This window comes from Hemibagrus wyckioides, linkage group LG20 (assembly GCF_019097595.1).
Source record: "Hemibagrus wyckioides isolate EC202008001 linkage group LG20, SWU_Hwy_1.0, whole genome shotgun sequence".
Classification (NCBI taxonomy): domain Eukaryota; kingdom Metazoa; phylum Chordata; class Actinopteri; order Siluriformes; family Bagridae; genus Hemibagrus; species Hemibagrus wyckioides.
The window spans coordinates 7,595,411-7,616,916 of record NC_080729.1 but is presented as its reverse complement, the minus strand read 5'-3'; the positions used below and the strand labels follow the sequence as shown (position 1 = coordinate 7,616,916).

Genomic DNA, 21,506 nt, shown 5'->3' with positions numbered 1-21,506 from the left:
TTGGCAAGCCGAGGCTGTTCATCTTGGTGTCTCCAGCAGGCACAGCCACTGCATAATAATGCGCTTCCCTGCTCCGAAATGTTATTTCGCAGGCCGCAGCTCATCTCTCAAACTTCACCACTATTACAATTTCCCAAACTTTTATTTCCTTCATTATTGCCAACAAGATTTCATTACGTATTTAGAATGTAAACAAGCCTGAGTAATGACACCCTCCGTCTCACCGCCGCCTCTTTTTTTTTTTTTTTTTACTCTCTTGGCGACGTCTCTCTTTTTCCTCTCAAATCTTCTGGTGTGTGTGTGTGTGTGTGTGTGTGTTTTGTACACATTAAGCATTCAGTATGTATGTGCCAATACGCATGCACCAATCATAGACAAGAAAACAGACATCCACATACAACTGAGGCTGAAGCGTGATTCATTTCTGGTGTGTCGTCGTTGATCCTTGGGTAGAAAGATGGAATGTGTGTGTGTGCATGTGTGTGTATAGATTAAAAAATGCCTGTTAAAAAAGAGAACATTAGAAATTTAACCAAAAAAAAAAAAGTTTATGCTCAACTCACATAAATCATGACGAAGAAAAATGAGCAAACGGGGCAGCTAGCTCATCTCTCCAGCATGCGCCGAAAATGAAATCCACTGCAATACCTATCAAAACTGCAATCATCAAGAGATAATATCTTCTTTGGTCTATCCACACTTTCCGATTTAATTTCCTCCATGCCCTTGACATCCGGCGATACCATTAAGATTAAGCGCATACAGTAAGGGACTAGTTCTCACAGCGTGATGTATGAGGGTCTCGCACTAAATGTAATATCATCATTTGAAAATTAATGCAATATTTCTTTTTTGGAATATCTTTCTTTTCTTTCTTTTTTTTTTTTTAAATGTTGCACACTCTGGCTGTGCAAAGTGGGATGTAAAGACAGAGAGAGAGAGAGAGAGAGAGAGAGAGAGAGAGAAGATGAGAAGTAGTATATGAGGATGAAGAAAGAGAGCTGAAGAGGAGGAGGTGGAAAGAAAGAACGAGAGAGAGAGAGAAAGAGACTGTAAGCTAAGCAGATAGATACTGAGACTGAGAGACAGACAGAGACACAGAGAAAACAAGAAAGAGAAGAAGAGAGAGAGAGACTGAGAAACTGATGACTAGAGTGAATGAGAGAAATACAAGGAGGGGGAGAGAGAGAGAGAGAGAGAGAGAGAGAGAGAGAGACAAACACAGATACAAGGAGACAAAGAGAGACAGACAGACAAACAGACAGACAGATAGATACTAAGATAGAGAGACAGAGAGACAGAAAGACACCAAGAAAGGGAAGAAGAGAGAGAGATGGAGAAACAGATGCCTAGGGAGAATGACAGGACAGAGAGAGAGAGAGAGAGAGAGAGAGAGAGAGAGAGAGAGAGAGAGAGAGAGAGAGAGAGAGCGAGAGACAGACAGACAGAGAGATTCAGAGACAAAGAGTGAAAGAGACATGAGATAGAGAGACAGAGAGACAGACAGACCCAGAAAGGGGAGAAGAGAGCGAGACGGAGAAACAGATGTCTAGAGAGAATGAGAGAAATACAAGAAGAGAGAGAGAGAGAGAGAGAGAGAGAGAGAATGGAGAAGAAAAAAAGACAGAGGACCAGAAGCAGTGAAAGAGACAAAAAGAAAAACAAAAAGTGAGACATAAAGGAGAGGGGAAAAAAAGTGAGATAAGAAGGGAAAGACACAGATATACATATATACTATATAGTTTGGGAGACAGACAGAGAGATAGACAGATAGAGTCATTTCGTGTGTCAGTGAGACATGTAATTATAGCAGGTCATGCACCTGGACAGAGGTCAGAGTCATCACTCTATCGTTTAGCTGAGCGGGGGCTCGAGACATAGAGCTCTGAAGATGAGCTCACACTCTCTCTCTCTCTCACACACACACACACACACACACACAGAGAGAGCCTTAACCTGATGAAATCATTAGAGTAATACGGCTGGAAATGTGTTTGCAGATTACGTCTCCTCTCCTTTCACGTGCCCCGATGCTCACGATGGTGTTGTCAGCTCTTTATGTGCCACAATCAAATTACTGGATGATGGACACGGCCGGGGAACGAGGACACGATCGCACCGTGACGAGATGACCGCTACACTGCTCCTTTCCTTTCTTGGACTCTCAGTGTTAAATCTGGGGTAGGATGTGATGATTGCGAAGGACGTAGAATATCATTTACATTTAATATCATTTCGTTTTCATCACACTATTCAGTGGATCTTGCTCAAGGGCCCAACAGTAAAGTGGGGTGTTGGGAGCCTTTCTCAAAGGCCCAACAGTGAAGCAGGGGGTTGGTGAAAGAGGTGGATTTGGATAGAAAGTCATAATTGTGTGATTTGGCACAACAATAGATCAGGTTGCACTTGGGGGCCTTACTTAAGGGCCCAATTGTGGAGCAGGGTGGGCTTGGGGGTCTTGCTCAAGGCCCAACAGTGAAGTGTGGGGGTTGGAAGCCTTGCTCAAAGGTTCCAACAGTGAAGCGGGGGGTTGGTGAAGCAGGGGGAGTTGGATAGAAAGTCATAATTGTGTGATTGGGATCAATGGTGGATCAGGGGAGGTTGGGGGCCTTGCTTAAGGACCCAACAGTGGTGTGTGAGGTTTGGGGGCCTTGCTCAAGGGCCAAATGGTTAAGCAGGGGGGTTGGGGGCTTTGCTCAAGGGCTCAACGGTGAAACAGGGGGGTTGGGGGCCTTGCTCAAGGGCCAAATGGTTAAAAATAGGGGTTGGGGCCTTGCTCAAGGGCCCAATGGTGAAGCTGGGGGGGTTGGGGGCCCAACGGTGGCAACCTTGGCAGTGCTTAAACCCCTTAACCACTTGAGCTACAATCACCCCCAACTTAACAAGTTAATAACACAATTGTGACTTGACATCCTGCAATTACTCCTGATTTCTTTATGTCTCTGCAACTTAATAAGCGGACGATTACAACTGCAACTTATCTCACAAGTGCAGGTTAATGATCACACAGTTATGACTTTCTATCACATAACTAGACTTAATTACTTCATCCTAGACTTCCTCTCTCTCACCATTACCACAAATCAGACCACAACAATAGAAGCCTGTGCTGCAGAGTGTAAAGTAATGGAACCTCCTCTAAGTGTTCTTATTAAAACCGAGTAGGATATTTTCCATACATGGCTCTAAAAACCACGACCGCCCACACCACATGAATAAATGTAAAGCCTTCGACAAGCATGTAAATAAAACCGGATCAAGTCTTTGACCCGGTGGAAATGTGGGGCGATGGAGAAATCACTCCCGCAAACTGCTAAAGCTACGCGGCGTTAACTGCAACAAATCAGCAAATGAATGCAAAAAGATCAATTAGCGTGAAGGCGCTAATCTGCATGAATCTGATGCTTTATGTCTCTGCTGATGAGCTGCTTTTGTAGTGCTGGCTTTTTAAGCAGCTGCGCATCTGGCCTGATTAGCGTTAGCAAAGCGCTCGCTACGCTAGCCACTGGGGGATTCGGGCTTCTCTCCCTGACAGAAAAGAGAAAAGGGAGAAAAGTAGATGGAGAGAGAGAGAGGGAGAAAGAGACATAGAGGGAGTAATTAACATAGTCTTTCTTTCAAAAAGAAGCAAAATAATCAAAAAAATAAGCAAAAAAATACAAATAAAACAAACCGCCTTGGTCTGCTGCACAAAGCTAATTACTAGCCGTGGCACTCTCGCTAAGGCTAAATAGATTAGGCTGCACTGAATGCTATCAAGGCTAGTGTTAATGTGGCCAAAAGATACAGATTCCCTCACATGGGTTGTTAGAAAGGAAAAACCAGTGTTTTATTTTGGGGATTAAACTAAGTAAGCTAATGTGAGGAAATGGAAGAGGAGGAAAGGAAAAGCAATCAGTGAAGAAAGTTGTCTTGATTCTGACTTTGTCAAGTTTGCTGTCCTCTTCTATCACTGGTAGTCCTGAAGGACTTGTAAATTCACACTGTTTATGGCTTATATTTAAAGGGTGTGTGTGTGTGTGTGTGTGTTGGGGGGGGAGAAAAGCATTTAAGGAGGATTGTGCGATTGAGGGCTACAAACACCTCAGCGGGAGACAGGTTTTTATTTACTATTCTTCATCTAGAATCGTAATAAGATACTTCGGCACCCCGGGCTCCTGTGAACTGGAACATAATCTAGCGGCGGCGGCGATAAATTCACGCGGTCAGCATCCGCATATTCAAATTCCCTCCGAAATTTACAGTAATGCCTGAGCAAACATATAAACACACATCTGTGTGTGTGTGTGTGTGCCGCCCCATCTCGTCCGCTAATCATGCTGCACTCTAATCCGCTCTGCATGTAACTTCAGACACACACACGCACACGCACACACTGTGCCTACTGAGAGACCGGAGCTATATTCTTTTCAACAGCCTTCCTCCACAATAACAACAATAAACACACACACTAGACACTCTAGACAAAACACTGTGTTCTAGAGAGAGAGAGAGAGGTTCAGCGTCCTCATAAAAGCAATGACTGAAGGGTCAATAAGTTTGGTGTGTGTGTGTGTGTGTGTGGTGACTAGATAGATCCTGTTGTACTCGGATCTTATAACCTAGAGGATGTGGACTCTTAAAGCACGTACACTGATCAGGCATAACATTATGACCACCTGCCTAATATTGTGTTGGTCCCCATTTTGCTGCCAGAACTGTGATGCACTGTCTATTCTGACACCTTTCTATCAAAACTTCTTCAGCAATTTGAGCAACAGTAGCTCGTCTGTTGGATCGGATCACATGGGCCAGCCTTCGCTCCCTTGAGCCTTGGCCGCCCAAGACCCTGTCTCCGGTTCACCACTCTTCCTTCCTTGGACCACATTTAATAGATCCTGACCACTGCAGACCGGGAACACCCCACAAGATCTGCAGTTTTGGAGATGCTCTGATCCAGTGGTCTAGCCATCACAGTTTGGCTCTTCCTCAAATCCTTACGCTTGCCCATTTTTCCTGCTTCTAACACATCAACGTTGAGGACAAAATGTTCACTTGCTGCCTAATATATCCCACCCACTAACAGGTGCTCATCGATGCACGTTGGGAGTGAAGGCCGGCCCGTGTGATCCGATCCCACAGGCAATGAGCTGCAGTTGCTTAAAAAAGGTAATGCTGGTTCTGATAGAAAGGTGTCAGTGCATCACAATTTTGCTGTGTTTTGGCAGCAAAAGGGGGCGCAATATTAGGCAGGTGGTCAAAATGTTATGCCTGATCACCGTATGTCATCCCCCTGTCTTTGATTGCTTTCCTATGAGAGCACACCCTGTACTTTATTCCTCAGCTAACAAACAAGTTCTGTGATCAATACATCCACTTGGTCCATTGTGAGTAGATATAAGATACGCTTCTATCTAAAAATAAATAAATAAATAAATAAATGATATACCCTACACTTAACCCTTCTTCCTTCATGCTCAGGTGTGTATTTATTTTGCGACCTTTCCGTCATTGCGCCTAAACAGGCACGAGTTTTGAGTGTGTGCATTAGCGCAAGTTGAGGGCAGGGACAAACTTCCCAAGTGCAGTTCCACATATTGATTGGTGCTGTTTATGCATGTAATCTTCTTTTCAATAATTCACTCTGCCTTTTATAGAGTTGTAAATCAATGCATCCTCTCATAACTATGCACTCCCTCTCGCTCTTTCCCTCGCACGCTACTTTCATCTTTCCTCCCTCCCCTCCTTTCCTCTCGCTCCATCTTGAAGCTCCGTTTCACCTCTCTGACTTTTCTTTCCTTCCTTTTCCACAATTCCGTCTCTGGCCTATTACAAAATCCAGCTTTATAATGTGATACGCAGACTGGCACGACTGTGTGTGTATATGAAGATGAGTGAGATGAAATAGGAACAGTAGAAAATATACTGAGTGTGTGATGGAGTGTTTGGGAGGGTCATTTGTGTAGCGTGGCCCTTTAAGGCTCCGGCCCCTGGTTAATATGCGACTGAAAGCTTAGAGAGGTTACTGTACATCCAGAGAGCCAGGACCCGCTGTGACCTCTCTTCATTATTCATCCACTGGAAAAAAAACAACAGGAGCTGGAAACTCGCTTCTGCCACGGGAGAAGAAAAAAGGCGCCCCTTTAACTCCAGTGCATGCTCCTCTGACCCCATATTAGAAGGAGAGCAGGAAAGTCAGGAAACGACGAATGATACATTTTTAAATCTTCCCGTGGGTCCTTTATTTCGGAGGAGCCGACTGCGTGCCCTGCCTCGGGAGAGAATGTTCTTTTTACAAAAGTAGAAGAAAGAATGGGGGTCCAAGAGAAAGGCATCCCATTTACTGACTAGTGTGTAACTGATGTGCGTATGTATTTAAGCGTGCATGATGCACAAGAATCAGCTGAGTGTGGATATTAGTGCGGATACTTGTGTGGATATTCGCGTGTTGTTGACCTCTGCTGCCTCTCCATATATTTCATCCTGACATCAAAAAAGATGAATAACAAAAAAGATGGGGGGGGGGTCCCAGAGAAATGCAGAGAAGGGCCGGGTAAATGAAAGAGTAAATACCCGAGTGATATGAAAGTTCAGCAGCATGGCTCTTTGAGAGAGAGAGAGAGAGAGAGAGAGAGAATCCGAGAAAGAAAGACTGATAGATAGAATGGCACAAGGAGATATAGAGAGAGACAGAGAGTGGGACAGAAGAGTGGGACAGAAAGAAAGAGAGAGAGAGAGAGAGAGAGAGAGAGAATAAGAGAGAGAGAGAGAGAGAATGGGAGGCAAAGAGGGAGGGAAACAAACAGAGCAGTCAGGGAGTGTGAGAGAGAGAGAGAGAGAGAGAGAGAGAGAGAGAGAATGGGAGGCAAAGAGGGAGAGAAACAGATAGACAGAAAGCAGTCAGAGAGAGAGAGAGAGAGAGAGAGGGAATAAGAGAGAGAGAGAGAGAGAGAGAATGGGAGGCAAAGAGGGAGGGAAACAAACAGAGCAGTCAGGGAGTGTGAGAGAGAGAGAGAGAGAGAGAGAGAATGGGAGGCAAAGAGGGAGAGAAACAGATAGACAGAGAGCTATCAGGGAGTGAGAGAGAGAAAGAGAAAGAAAGAAAGAAAGAAAGAAAGAAAGAAAGAAAGAAAGAAAGAAAGAAAGAAAGAAAGACTGAGAGGCAGACTGGCAAAGCACAAGATACAGAGATAGAGGCAGACAGACAGATAGACAGAGAGTGGGACAGAAAAAAAGAAGGAGAGAGAAAGAGAGAGAGCATTAAAGAGAGACAGCATAAGAAACAGAGATAGAGAGACAGTGATAAAGACCGAGTGAGAACGACAGACAGAAGGAGAGAAAATGAAAGAGTGACAGAGATACCGATAGAGTAAGCAAGGCAGACAGGGAGGCGGGGTGATAAAGTGAGGAAGACAGACAGAAAGAGCATGTATGAAAGAGTGTGTGTGTGTGTGTGTGTGTGTGAGAGAGATTTCTTGCTATGTGTCAGCACAGGGTATTCAGAGCCCATTGCCGCGTGTTCATTTCGGATGCAGATATCAAAGATGCCACAGACATGAATGGGGGGAATTCAGAACTTACCAGATGTTCTAATCCAGCTTTGATGTTCCCCGCGTCCCTGCAACACAAGAACAAATTTCCTCCACTGTAAATAAAGCCGTGTCACTAATCGCTTTCCCCGGCACTCCCCGCCCCGACGGGATCGCCCATAATTGCTATTTATTAAGGGGCTATTTATTCATTTTCACTCACTCGCCTTTTCATGACAGCAGCGGTTTAAAAAAAAAAAAAAAAAGAGGAGGGGGGGGTTCCTTTCTTCCTCTGCCAATGTAACGAGTGGAAGAGAGGAACAAACAATCGCTCAGGTCTTGCGTGTGCTGGAATAATGACTGCTCTCTCGCGCTCAGTGTGTGTGCTTAGTGTTTTAACGTATTCTCCTGTGCTGGGATCCATTAAAGTCTTATCTGGTCCGTCTCTTTGATCCTTTTCAGCTGAGGAAATATACTTCATAGTCACCTTTGTAACACCTTTATTGGGATGGGTGTGTCGATGAGTTTACTTCTAACGACCTGGCTTCCTCGGGCTCGGGGAGTCTTCAGTATAAACATGGCCACTCATAATTAAACCTACAACTAACATATGTACTGAATATCACTACTACATAAAACAAACTTGCACTAACTTCGTACGTAAAAATAAAAATGATGTATACTATGACTTCAAGAATGGCAATAATATTTTAGCTGTTTAAAAAGAAAGAAATAAATCAATATAATGAAATGGAATGAAACCGTACAGCCTAAGAGATGATCTGTCGCAGCGAAAATATTCAGAATAAAAAAAATATACACTACATTTCTGATGATCTCCATCAGTGCGGAATTCTCCATTCTGATTGGTCAGGATTTGTTTTGCTGTCTTTAGTCTAGCGGCTCTGTCGTCAAACAAATCACAGGATTATACCAAAGTGCTAGCGCTCAAAAGTTTGGGATCACTCAAAAAATTGTATTGTTTTCCAAGGAAACACACAAGAAATTAGTCTGAATGGAAAACATAGTTAAAAGAACAGGACATGCTGACATGTCAGAGTTAGAAATAATGATTTTCGATGGAAATGTTTGCTTCAAACTTCGCAGCAATTACAAGCCAGCGGTCAATTTTTCAAGATAATCTGATGAGATTTCACCCCCATGCTTCCTGGAGCATCTCCAACAAGATGGACTGGCTTGATGGAGTCTTCCTCCGTAGCTGAAATATGCAAGTGATCCCAAACTTTTTTTGACACGGGAATCGTATGGTGGATAATCCGCATGAACGTGGGATGCGGTGATGAGTTCAAATCCCAGATCCACCGAGCTGCCACTGCTGGACACTCTGAGCAAGGCCCTTAACCCTCAGTTGTATAAAAAAAAAATGCGATAAATTGTAAGTCGCTCTTGGAAAAGGGCGTCTGCCAAACACCAGAAATGTAAACGGATGAAACGTTCTTGATTTCACTGTAACATCACAAGCTGCATGACTTCCAAAGAACCAGACGCTGATAATGAGATGACTACAGAGTAAAACGCTCATTAAATATAACTAAAAATTGATAAAAAAAATAAAATAAAAAAAAGCATGAGACTCTGTGGTGGAAGAGGAAGACTGTGGAACAATAAATGTTTAGGTAGTAACATTAACTCTGCGTTGTGTTTAGCTCCATCACACCACCCTGTCGTTGATTATTTTCCAAGAACGGCATGCCCTGTCTCGTGTTTTCATTTCCAAGAGCAGCTGCTGTGAGTTACATGGCTTTTCCAAAACAAGAACGTGTCGTAGTTCTGAGATTTGACCTAATGACCTTCTGGCTGTATTAATGAGTATAGTATTACCAAACAGCATTGATAATAACACCATACTGATGCATTCAGGACACAAGACCTGCCAAAACATGCTAGTGTGTATTAATCAGGCAAAACTAAATAAGTTATTATCATGACATTGTGAGCTTAGACCAAACGGTATGATTCTGTTTATTATTAATCATGCATGAATTAAGATAATCAGTGCAGGAGAGGAGAGGAGGAGGAGGAGGAGGAGGAGGAGGAGGAGGAGGAAAGCATTCGGATTTAAAGAGCAAATTGGCAGTAAATAATAGATGCAGTTTTGGCACATTTCAAAATTGCAGCAGAGGAAGCACAAAGATCAAGAGAAAGCACAAACACACTCATACACACATAGACACACACGCATACACGTCCCAATACTGGCAACAGTGTGTGCATGTGCATGGTGTAGAAAATAGAGATATATGAGAGAGAGAGAGAGAGAGAGAGAGAGAGAGAGAGAGAGAGAGAGAGAGAGAGAGGCTTATTGACAGAATAAAGCTTCTGATGTAGCCTGCAGCATCACAATGAAAATCTACACCATCTCTAAAATTACATTCAGTAATCAAGGCCACAAAAGCCAGAGTGAAATCCTGCTCCTCTCTCTCTCTCTCTCTCTCTCTCTCTCCGTTTCCACAGGAGAAAGCAAGGGAGATCCAAATCAATCTCTGCTTCTCTCCCTCTCCCCCCTTACAGCAGACCTCTGGCTATTAAATACCTTCCTAATCAGTGTGCTTTGAAAAGGGGAGCATCTCTATTCGGAGAAAAAAAGGCTCCGAAATAAAGACAAAAGGGAAAGGAAAAGAAACAGGGGGATGAAGAACTACAGAATCAGCCAGTGAATGACCGGGAGATGCTAATTTAAACAAAACGTCATTTAGTTGTTCTGAGATTTTTAGAACTGGCAGGTGCTCACACACCTTTCATGGCTTTCACCCTGAGCCAGAAATGAAGAGGTGTGGAGTAAGAGAAAAGTTCGACCCGGATCAACAGGGAAAGTGTTTAGTGCGGAGTGAGTACACCTGCAGCAGGAAAAACAGCTGTGAGTTTTTCCGCCATGGGAAATTTGGCGAGACTCAGGAGTGTGCACTGTTATTTTGTGGGGTTTGTTTTATTGACAGAGAGAGAGAGAGAGAGAGAGAGAGAAAAGAGCTAATGGAAATTTCTGTTGTGTTTTATTCCTAACATAAAAGTTCATTATGTAGTAAATAAAAGATCAGTGTGTAAATGTCTGAGTGTCTGATCTGAATGCATCCTATAGCCACAATCTATCTGAGAAAAAAAAAAAATAAAAAAAAAAAAAAAATAATAATAATAATAATAATAAAACACCCTACATCGCTCTTATTCCATTCTTCAACTGTCGATTTTAGTTAAATGTGAGGCCTCTTGGCTGAAAGAAGTGGACCCTGATGTGGTCCTCTGTTGTTATAGCTCATCTGACACTAGGGCTGACATTTTGTGCTTTTCTGCTAATGATGGCTGTAAAGAGTGATTATTTGTGCTCATATCCTGTCTTTAGATCCCGCTCTCTCATCATCAACAAGGTGTTTCTGGCTGAACTGCTGCTCTCTGGATGTGTCGTTTTTCACCCAGCTCCCAAGAAATCAGCAGTTACTAAACCAGCACATCGAGCACCAATAAGTGACTGGTGAGTATTTACAGAATAAGGTATCACAGTTTCAAGGCTAGTCACAGAGGTTACAGTGTGTCCTAATAAAAAGTCTAAGTCTTTCTGTGATTTCCCTGCTCACAGATTTTAAGTAACTGTCTCTTAGCAGTGCTCTGAAAAGCAACAGATTAGTGGTTAAGCTGTTGGACTACTGCTTTAAAGGTTGAGAGTTCAAATCCCAGGATCACCAAGCTACCACTTGGTAAATGTGGATAATATTAAATGAATATCGATCTTATCTCCAACTCAGGACCTGACCTCAACTCTCGACACTGAACATCTCCCATTACCAGAAATAACAAGCGTTGTTATTCTGTCAGATATTTTGGACGGTGAAAAGTCTCCTTGAGCACTGTGAAGAGTAAGACCTCTCCTGCATACTCGTTATCTTCCAGCGCTTGGCTCGAGTGCATCCTTTCATCCTCCATCATTACTTCATCTACAGCTAGCATTCTTGATCTGTTCGTTCTTTCGAGCCACTTTACGTCCCCACCTCTCTTCCACGCTTGGCTTGCTCGCCCCTCCCTCCCTAACTCCCTCGCTCTCTCCCTCCCTGTTTCACCCCGTAGGCCCACCTCTGTGCCGAAAGCCGCCCTAATTCAATTAGGCCCTTCAAACCAGATCAGGCCACGGCTAAGCAGAAAAAGAGGAAGAGATTATTGGCAAATGAATACGGATTTGTATCGAACCGCCACACGGAGAGAGTACATCTTCGGCTTTTCATTTTTCTCCTGCTCTCATTTTTCCCTCCCCTTTTCAACCGTCGTTGCGTTTCCCGCAGGTCCGCAGGGAGCGCTGATCTCCTAGACCTCCTCTCTCCGTCCCTTGCTCTCCCTCCTCTCTCTTCCGTGCCGTCGACGTGGCCGCATCGATTTCTGAATTAGACTGCGATATTAAATAATTAATATACTTGCCGTGATTGATGTCTTGCATTAGGCCAATATTAGGTTATCAATCAAGCTCCACTTGGTTTAATGTAACGATATTGAAAAAGTGTCAGGGGCCGTTCGGGCAATTTGTAGTTGAGGCAGAGCAGATTGTAATGTTGGTGTAACACAAGGCCAGCGAGCAGCGGGAGACCAGAGATACGGCGAGATCCGGGTGGGGGAGAGTTGTCATGAGCAAATGCATATTGCTTTAATGGGCAGCACCAGATGAACAGAGAGTCGTAACCTTGGACTGAGGCCGCCATAAATCTGGATCACTATGACCTCACGTCGTGCTTAAGTTCCTTCTTTCAGCCGCGAGCGTGGCCGCGATGACGTGACTGCGCAGGAGCATGGCGGACATTTTGACAGATGATATCTGATTACGAACAGGGCTGGGTAGGTTTATGTCAGGTTATAGCTATGTAGCATTTTTGGCATTTTCTCACACAGGGAACGTCAGGCTTCAATCACATAGCTAGACATCTTCGAATGGAGAAAGTCTAAATAATAACAATTAAAATAAAACATTCTCATGTTGTTTGGGTTACTCAGTACTGTTTTGGTATATTTATGTTTTCTTAAAGGTGAGACATCAAAGTATATCTCTGTCAGTTTTGTCCGTTTCTGTGAAATTCAACCACAACATCATCAGAAGGATTTGGCTGATACTGAATGCTGAAACAGTTCAATTTATCTGTAATTAAAAAGTGTCCTAAAACTTTTGGTCCATCCTGTTGGATTTAACAGATGCAATAATGCATGGAGAGAACGTTTCATACCGCAAAAGTATGAAAAGTAAAACGGCGAAAAGAAACCAAAAAATCACCTACGACATGATTGAATGCCGTCTAGAAAACACAGGCTAGGAGTCAAGGGGGTGAAGGGGTAAAAAATGTTCCTTGTCTGTTGGTTCCCGTAAGGAGGTCATTATTTATCCTTACTTAATTAAGTAAAAGAGGACAAACAAGTCAAAGTGTTAACAGAGCTCGATGCAATGCCAGGCTTTTGCTCGCTAGTCAATACGGGCAAATTGGAAATGTCTGGCTAATCTGTCAAGTGGAGGGGGCACAGGCTGACAGACGGACTGGAGCCTCGACTCTGTGTGTGTGTGTGTGTGTGTATGTATATTGCTGGTCAGAATGTCTGGATGGTCTACTGCTTGGTCTGCTTCCCGTCTCTCGCTCTCTGTCTCCATTTTTCACGGTAGGTAGCAGTCAATTAATTAAAGCATGTGCAGCACATGTTTCATCAAGTGGTCAAGTTTCAAATAATAGTGTTTGTTTTACTCCTCTCTCCATCATGCTGCTCCTCTCCCATGATCCCCCTACTTGACATGGTAAAGACGAATATGTTCAGATGAGGAGTTCATTTCATTAATTTCCGAGAGAGAGAGAGAGAGAGAGAGAGAGTGACAGAGAAACAGATAGACAGAGAGCAGACAGGGAGTGAGAGAGAGAGAGAGAGAGAGAGAGAGAGAGAGACCAAAAGAGACAGAGAATGGGACAGAAAAAAAGAAAGAGAGAGAGAGAGAGAAAGAGAGAGAGAGAGAGAGAGAGAGACAGAGACCCATTAGCACAGAGCTCATCAGCAATGCATTAGAGCTATGAGTGTTAACCCTTTCAGAGCTAGAGAACGAGCATGCTGACCTTACAAACAGTGGATATTATATGATGTATGTGTGTGAATGTGTGTGTGTGTTTATACACTTGTTTAGCCCTTTCTCAGACCACAATCCTAATCCTCACAACAAAATACAGCGCTTTTGAGATCTCTGGAGATCGCAGGTTCGGGAGCAGAACTGCCCGTGATGTCCGCATGGCACTGATGAGACACTCTCTGTCCCGTCAATCACAATGACACTAGCCAATCATAAACATCTGTGAGCTCATGTATGAGGAAGAGGGTGGAGGGCTCGATCCTCAGACCGTGTTACTCTTTCCTGTAGCACAGCGTGGACAAATGCAGGTGGTTTCCGTCACTCTCAGAGGAAGCGTGTCAGCCTTCACCCCACCTGGTTGGTAGCTGTGTAGAGTAGAGTGGAGCGGTGGGAACTGGCAGATGGGAGGGAGGGGGAAAAAAAGTGTCTTTACACTTTTTATTTGAAAAAGTAAAACATTTCCTTCTGGTTACAGAGGTTACGTTTAGGGTTAGGTGTAGACATGGTATTAATTATCTAGAGCAATCATTATGTCAAACGAAAAGAGGCGAAAGGAGCCGTGAGACAACACACGAAGCACAGAGGACTGTAATCGAGTCGGATTCTCGCTATGTGTTAGGGGAAACTCTATGCACCGTCAACTCTACCATGGAAAAATCAAGTTGTCAGCACAGGAAAGAGCCAATCACTTTTAAATTGCTCACACGGGCCTAAATTTAACTGCTCTGATTGATTTTCGAGGAAATTGCTTCATTAATTCATCAAATATAAGACACACACACACACACGTTTCGCTTCTGACGGATCCAGCAATCCATAATCGTTTTACGTAATTCATATTTCAGTTGCTTTACACAAGTGAAGCATGCAGTGGTGGGATTTTCTACAGACTTTCTTCTGGCACCTCACGTTCATAACGCTCGCTTGCTTCAGTAATACAGTTCAGACCAAAATAACAAACACGACTTTTCACACTGATTGAAGTTTTCTTTTAGAATAATCTTAGATTTCTGCCCAGGTCTAAAAGCTCACAGTGACGCCGAGTTTGCGTGTAGATTTGTTACAAGGATTAATCCAGGACTTTTAGAAATATGAAAAAATATCGGCTAGAGAATTTTACATTAAGGTTCCTTTAACTGACAAGCAGCACATAACTAAGAACCACTTGGACTAAATAATCACAGTATAAACATAACTAAGCCCATATCTCTCACAGAGACACATTAAACATGTCTATATCGAAATATTTGCTGGTGCTGTATTTGGTTATTTCTGCTGAAGTCGCAGAGTGATATCACGTGAGTGCATGAAAAACTTAACACTAAGGTTTTGTAGTTTGAAACAGCTCTGCTAAGTGATACACATGATGATGGGGGTATTAGCACGAAAGCTAAAGCTGATCTGTTTGAGCAGTGTGTGTGTGTGTGTATGAGGAGGTGAGAGAGCTGGACTAAAGCGCCGCTGCATTACTCTCTTTAGTTAAAGACCAGTAGACTAATTTGTTACTTTCTTACACAGTAAATGATTAAACTTAGTGGTTAAGGCTTTGAAAGGTTGTGGGTTCGAATCCCATACATTAAAGAATATTGTTTCTACAGTTGGGACAAACATTGGGATCGTATACTGGACAATACGCGTAAACGAAGGGATGTGGTGATGAGAAGGTTGAGAGTTGAAATCCCATGTCCACCAAGCTGCCATGAGTCGCTCTAGATAGGGGCGTAAATGTAAAACTCGAACCTTGTTGTATGTATAGCGTTTCTGAAATATCTACAGTCATCCTGACGAAATGCCGGTAATTTCAGGTTCATAGTCATGCAACTGTTTAAACAATGATTAGAACCCTAGACAAGTCATTGTTGGTGTGATAGAGTAAGGCAAAATATATAATGATGCTGACTCCGCCTTTCTTTTCCGAATTCTCACCCTGATGGAGAGAATGGGGAGAAAAACGGAAGACCACATGGGTGGTGAAGGGGAATGACAAAACCGAGTAGGGCGGATGACGTGGCAGGCTGTCATCTCTGTATCGTGGCCTTCGCCGTGTTGCTGAATTGAAAGTGAAAGTGTAATCCTGGGTGGACAGCAGCGCTGTCTCTTTTGACTACTCTGTCAAGCTGCACATGCAGCAAAGGAAAAAAAAAAGGAAAAGGAGCAACGGTAAGGCTGCTGCTGTCCCGTTAGAGTACACAATAGCAGGTTGATAATGCCTGTCTGGGTCAGTATGTTCTCAGTCAGATCCACACACGCCCCCTTTTTTTTAAAACCCAAGTCACAATGAACAGACTGGACGTTTTAGCATAATCCCACTGCAGCCAAAAAAAAACGTTTATAAAAACCTAGCGAAGGCGTTACAGGCTGTAAGACAGTTGAGTATAGTCAATAAAAGGGGGGGGGCAGAGAGAAGGAAGAAAAAGATATGATGTGGAATTGATGGATCGGACGCCTCCCCTCCGCGTCCGGGTCTGGACTCGGCCTTCTGTTTTCAGACGGTTAGCAGATTTAGGGGACAGGTTCAAAGATTAGACAAGAATGGACCGCTGGTAGAACATCTGGGATTTCTGTCAAAGAAACTTAGTGGTGAAATTAAACAGGTGGAACGGACTTTTGCTTGTTTTGTTTTCCGAGGCCCATTAACTGTTGGAGTAAAGAGAAGCGTACCTGACAGAATCCATTAAAGGTTTTAGAAATGGATGCAAACATCAATCAATCAATCAATCAATCAATCAATCAATCAAAACTACCTATTGTGGCTTTCTTTTTCAGATCGAATGCATATGATGAAAAATATGACGCTGAATTTTCTCCTAAAAAAAATAAAAAATTAAAGAAAAAAAGAAATATCTAGTGAAAAAATTCAAGACAGACAAAATTTTAGTCTGACAATTAACTTAAAAAATAAAAAATAAAATAAATAAAAATTAAGTAATTTAAATAAATAAATAAATAAATAAATAAATAATCTCCCAATTAAGTTAAATACACCTTTAGACTGAGCAAAATTACACAGAAAAAAAAATATATATTTTTTTTTAAGTTCCCAAAGGTTACATCCAATGTTTTGGACATACCTGTCATATTACTTGGCCTTGTAACAGCTACAAACAGTCATTTTCCTCACTTTCTGCTAAAGAGAACAATTGTTACTGAGAAAGAGACTTTCCTGTATATTCCAGCTTCACCTGATACTGATACACAGCTCTAACACTGGAGACTCCTTCCAAATGTCTCTTTCACCATATCAACAGTTTGCTTTGTTAAATCACCTGTAAACGAGTGTGAACGAATGCGTTCATATAATTCATATCATAATAACATTTGCTATAAAATTCATTAATTACACAAATAATGCACCATGGCTCAATCTCCAAACACGATCAGCTCCAATAATCATAGCAGACGATTCAGTCTATATGACAAAAGGCCATTTTGAGGCATTTTGAGATTGTTTGGAAACCAATAAACTCTCCAAAAAGCTGAATATTCAAGCTATAACGTTGGAAACATGGATGCGTCCAGTTTCAGATTTAACAAGTGTATATTGATTGCTCTAAAGCAAATACTTGTATCTATGTCAGGATTGGTTTAAAAGTTAATAAGTGCTGGTTTGTTTAACTCAAGCGATATGAATAGATCACGTTCCATTAGATATAAAGCTTGCGGATGGATACGACACCCGACAGCGACTGAACTTGTTCTAACGGAATTCTTATCGTTTGTTTAATCGCTCGGAAGTGTATGGAACATCTTGTCATTTGAGGGATTAATTGGGATTTGCCCATCTCTCTGGAAAGCCAGAGCTGCAAATTGCACTTTTACTAGAGCCTCTGAGGACAGAGCAAGAGAGAGAGGCACACTATTAGTCACCATGGCAGGGAGAAATTTAATTTAGGGGACACAATTTAAAGAAAATTGACTCCTATTTAAAAGGGAGGTGTGTGTGGAAGGCGGACAAATGGCTGCACGGGGGGACGAGAGAATAAAAAAAAAAAGAAGAAGAAGAAGAAGGACGAGTGAAAAATCTATTTCCCTCCGGTTTCCTCAATGGCCCGACGTCTTTTCATCTCCGCCCGATTAGAACTTCCAGGAATAAAAAAAAAAAAAAAAAAAAAAAAAAAAAAAAAACCTTTCCATTATTGAGTAAGAGACAATGTGGATCTCCGATATTGTGGGGGATTTTTTTTTCCAGAAGGAAACTCCACAAATTGAAACACTTGTACACAAAGAATAAGGCTGTGCTACGGGAGGGTGATAATCGCACACGGAGAACTTTTGGCTGCCGACACGGTTGTGGGGCCGGAGTGTGGTGGGACAATGGTGGTGAGCGTGGCAGCTGTCATGGCGGAGTTTAAAAAGATGATCTTGGCACGGAATTAAAAAAAAAAAAAAAAAGAGAGAGAGAGGCGAGGGAGGAGGGTGAAGGCGAGGGCCAAAAGAAAGCAGCAATTCATTTGCAAATCGGGGGGCCCTGGCGCACGGGCTCCGTTCTGAGCCAGGAGTTAACAAGGTAATCAGTTTCAGTCTCTAACCTTGCATTGTGCTGTGCACCTCTCCACAGGGTCGAGGCGTGAATAAAGAGTGTGTACACACACACACACACACCTCTGTACGCTGAAACATGAGTATTTGTTTACAGTGTAGTCTCTCCATTCCATCCACCTCCTGGCACACTCAAAGCGTTACATAATAGAGAGTAGAGTAAAGAGATTGTCATTGTGTGTAAAAAACACACACACACACACACACACAGAGTGAGAAAATGTGTGTGACAGAGTGTACAGCTGTGTCCATTCTTCTCTCCGTGTCCCTGCCCAGCCCTGGGGCCCTTCTGGGAGGCCCCTAGGTAAGAAGAAAAAACTAAAAAATAAAAAAAATGGCGCTCTTCACAGTCTCCTCTCTCTCTCCGATTTCCGCTCCTGAGAAATCCGATCCGGTTGTAATTACAAAGCAAACACAAACGTCCACACGGCGCACACACAGCAAATCAAACCCGTACACCCGAATCACGTTACACAAAAGAGTGTAATCAAAACACAGCTCACCTGCCGTAATGCAGGAATAAATCACTATTATTCATCTACCCTGACGCAGCAGAGCGGATCGAGCTCGTCGGATACCGGTACTAGGTTTAACATTCGACATCATTCCATCTGACAAAACTTTTAGCGTTGTCTTTTACGGGCATAGATTGTTGTCTTTTTATGGGCATAGATTGTCACGCACTGTATGCACTTCTAATAAGTAGGCAAATGAAATAAAACGCACGGCTACATCGTTCATATTGTCCGAACCAAATTGGTCAGATTTTGAAGTCATTTGTTTGAAAAAATTCCATCACTGTGACACAATGAATATTATGTAGCTATGAGGATGACGATATATACAATAACACTTTCGTCTTTAACCTTAAGGGTCCAAAAGTAATCGGACAGCTGGCTACTCAGCTGAAACATTGCAAGGTGTGTGCTATTCTCTCATCCAGTAAGCAGATACACGATCTGGGGGTCATTTTGTGGTATTTGCATTTGCTGTTAACTTTTGATATGAAGTAAAGCCATCATTAGACTGTAAACAAATTAAAACCAACTATATTAGGTATGGTCAAATCACACATATGGGACTGAATCCAAGGGTGAGATCAGGGGAAAAAATAAATAAATAACCAGTTTTGGACGACGGAAAAATTATTTCCTTGAAGAAGAGAAAATCTCTTCACTACAGCTGTCCGATTTTAAGATCACTCTTCAGGAGCTAGGTATAAACTGTGTCAAACTGTGACTTCACCAAGACCATTTACCACAAGATACCAAGTAACCAGTAGAAGCAATACCACCTCGTCTCCTAGTAAGGATATGCATGGCTTTTTCTAACTTATCTGCTCTGTCTCCAATCATATTCCACATGACCTGAAGCAGACTTCGAAAGCAGCCTGGGATATTTATTTTTTTATTTTTTTATTTAAGGCGTGGAACATTCTGCGATGTCCGAGTCAATCACCTGACCCGAACATGCGTTTCACTTGCTGAAGGCAAGGCTGAAGGCAAAAACTCCCCACAAACACACAGTAACTAAAGACAACTGCAGTAAAAGCTTGGCAGAGCATCACCAGGGAAGGGGGGGAAAAAAAAAAAAAAAAGCTAGGGATAGATGTGAGGTAGAGAAGGAAGTATACACATACAGGGAGAGACGTCAACGAACGAGGAGTCAGAAATGAGTTGCTAATAAAAAGCAATTCCATATTTGTCTCCACATATTTGTCGAGACCTGAATCAACCATCCTCGTGAGTGTTGAGCTCTGTGAATGTCGTCCCATCGCTGGCCAGTGAGAGCGAACTGGACTGTATAATCAATATGACAGCCTTCTTGTTGTACAGAAGTGTGTGTGTGTGTGTGTGTAGTCATGGCCCTGTTTAACCTTAACTAGATTAGGGTGATTATCCGGGCTCTCAGCCGCCACTGTACAGACGGGATAAGTGTTCACAAAGCCCCCTCTGTGCAGCGATCGGCCAATCTGTGATTCTTATTCATATCTAAGCCAGCCGGTGCTCTCCTTTCTCCCTCTAACCGCCATGCTAAGTGACAGAAAGTCCCTCTTTCTCTCAAGCCGAGGAGGAAGAAAAGAGAAAATTAATCCAATATGGCCTAGAGCGTTGTGTGGTGCTGTGTGGTTTCTTGTCCTGGGGGTTTGCTCTGAGAGAGTGCCCTTGTGTGTGTGTGTGTGTGTGTGTTGCAAGAAAAGCAAACTCCGAAATAATTCAAACAAATACACTCCAACAAATTTGAGAAAAGGCGCAAGAGGCACTTCATTAGAGACTTTTACAAGTCTGCGTCTGCGACAGCGACTACTGTTGTTTTCTCCGATGGTGGAAGAAAAACGACGCAATTAGAGCTGAAGTCTGAAAAGCATTTGACTATAAACAGGAGGTTGAAACACGATCGCTTGCGCAATAATCACTTTGAATAGTGCGGTTAGCAGAGTGTTTAGCCGCCACATCAAGGACTTTCCATTTGTCAGCTGCACAATGCAGAAAATCATGCAGATACAGGTCAAGAGCTTCACACCAAAAAAAAATAAATAAATAAATAAGTGACTTAACGACATGGCTGCTGGTGCCAGACAGGCAGGGGTGAGGATTTCAGAAACAGCTTATGTCCTTAAAGACAATTCGTATGTCATAAGGCATCATGGTCTAAGCTGGAGAGGTTCTACAAACTGATTTGGATACAAAATAAACAGAACGCCGATTGCCTAATGAAAAATACACAACGGAATCGACCGGATGTGAGTCGGCAATAATGGCGGCAGATAATACCATCAACAAGGTGCTAAATAATTGACCAGTGACCTTATACTACACACTACATGATGTGTACTTAATGTAGTGTATTCAGTATAGCGGCAGGTGGATTGGGACACAGCCTTGAGTAGCTTTTTGACCAGTGACCTCATACTACACAGTGTTTGTACTTAATGTAGTGTATTCAGTATAGCGGCAGGTGGATTGGGACGCAGCCTTGAGTAGCTTTTTGACCAGTGACCTTATACTACATATTACACAGTGTGTACTTAATGTAGTGTATTCAGTATAGCAGCAGGTGGATTGGGACACAGCCTTGAGTAGCTTTTTGACCAGTGATCGCATACTACACAGTGTTTGTACTTAATGTAGTGTATTCAGTATAGCAGCAGGTGGATTGGGACGCAGCCTTGAGTAGCTTTTTGACCAGTGACCTTATACTACATATTACACAGTGTGTACTTAATGTAGTGTATTCAGTATAGCAGCAGGTGGATTGGGACACAGCCTTGAGTAGCTTTTTGACCAGTGATCGCATACTACACAGTGTTTGTACTTAATGTAGTGTATTCAGTATAGCAGCAGGTGGATTGGGACGCAGCCTTG

At 42.8% G+C, this 21,506-nt stretch overlaps 1 protein-coding gene across 2 annotated transcripts in view; it reads right to left on the bottom strand.

Annotated features, from left to right (window-relative positions):
* The window catches only part of rsrc1 (arginine/serine-rich coiled-coil 1), a 137,882-nt gene that overhangs the window by 76,400 nt on the left and 39,976 nt on the right, over nt 1–21,506 (bottom strand). For both annotated transcript variants that reach the window (XM_058418972.1, XM_058418971.1), the window contains exon 5: nt 7,561–7,597. In XM_058418972.1, the coding sequence (XP_058274955.1) occupies nt 7,561–7,597 (37 nt within the window). The remainder of the gene's footprint in view (nt 1–7,560; nt 7,598–21,506) is intronic.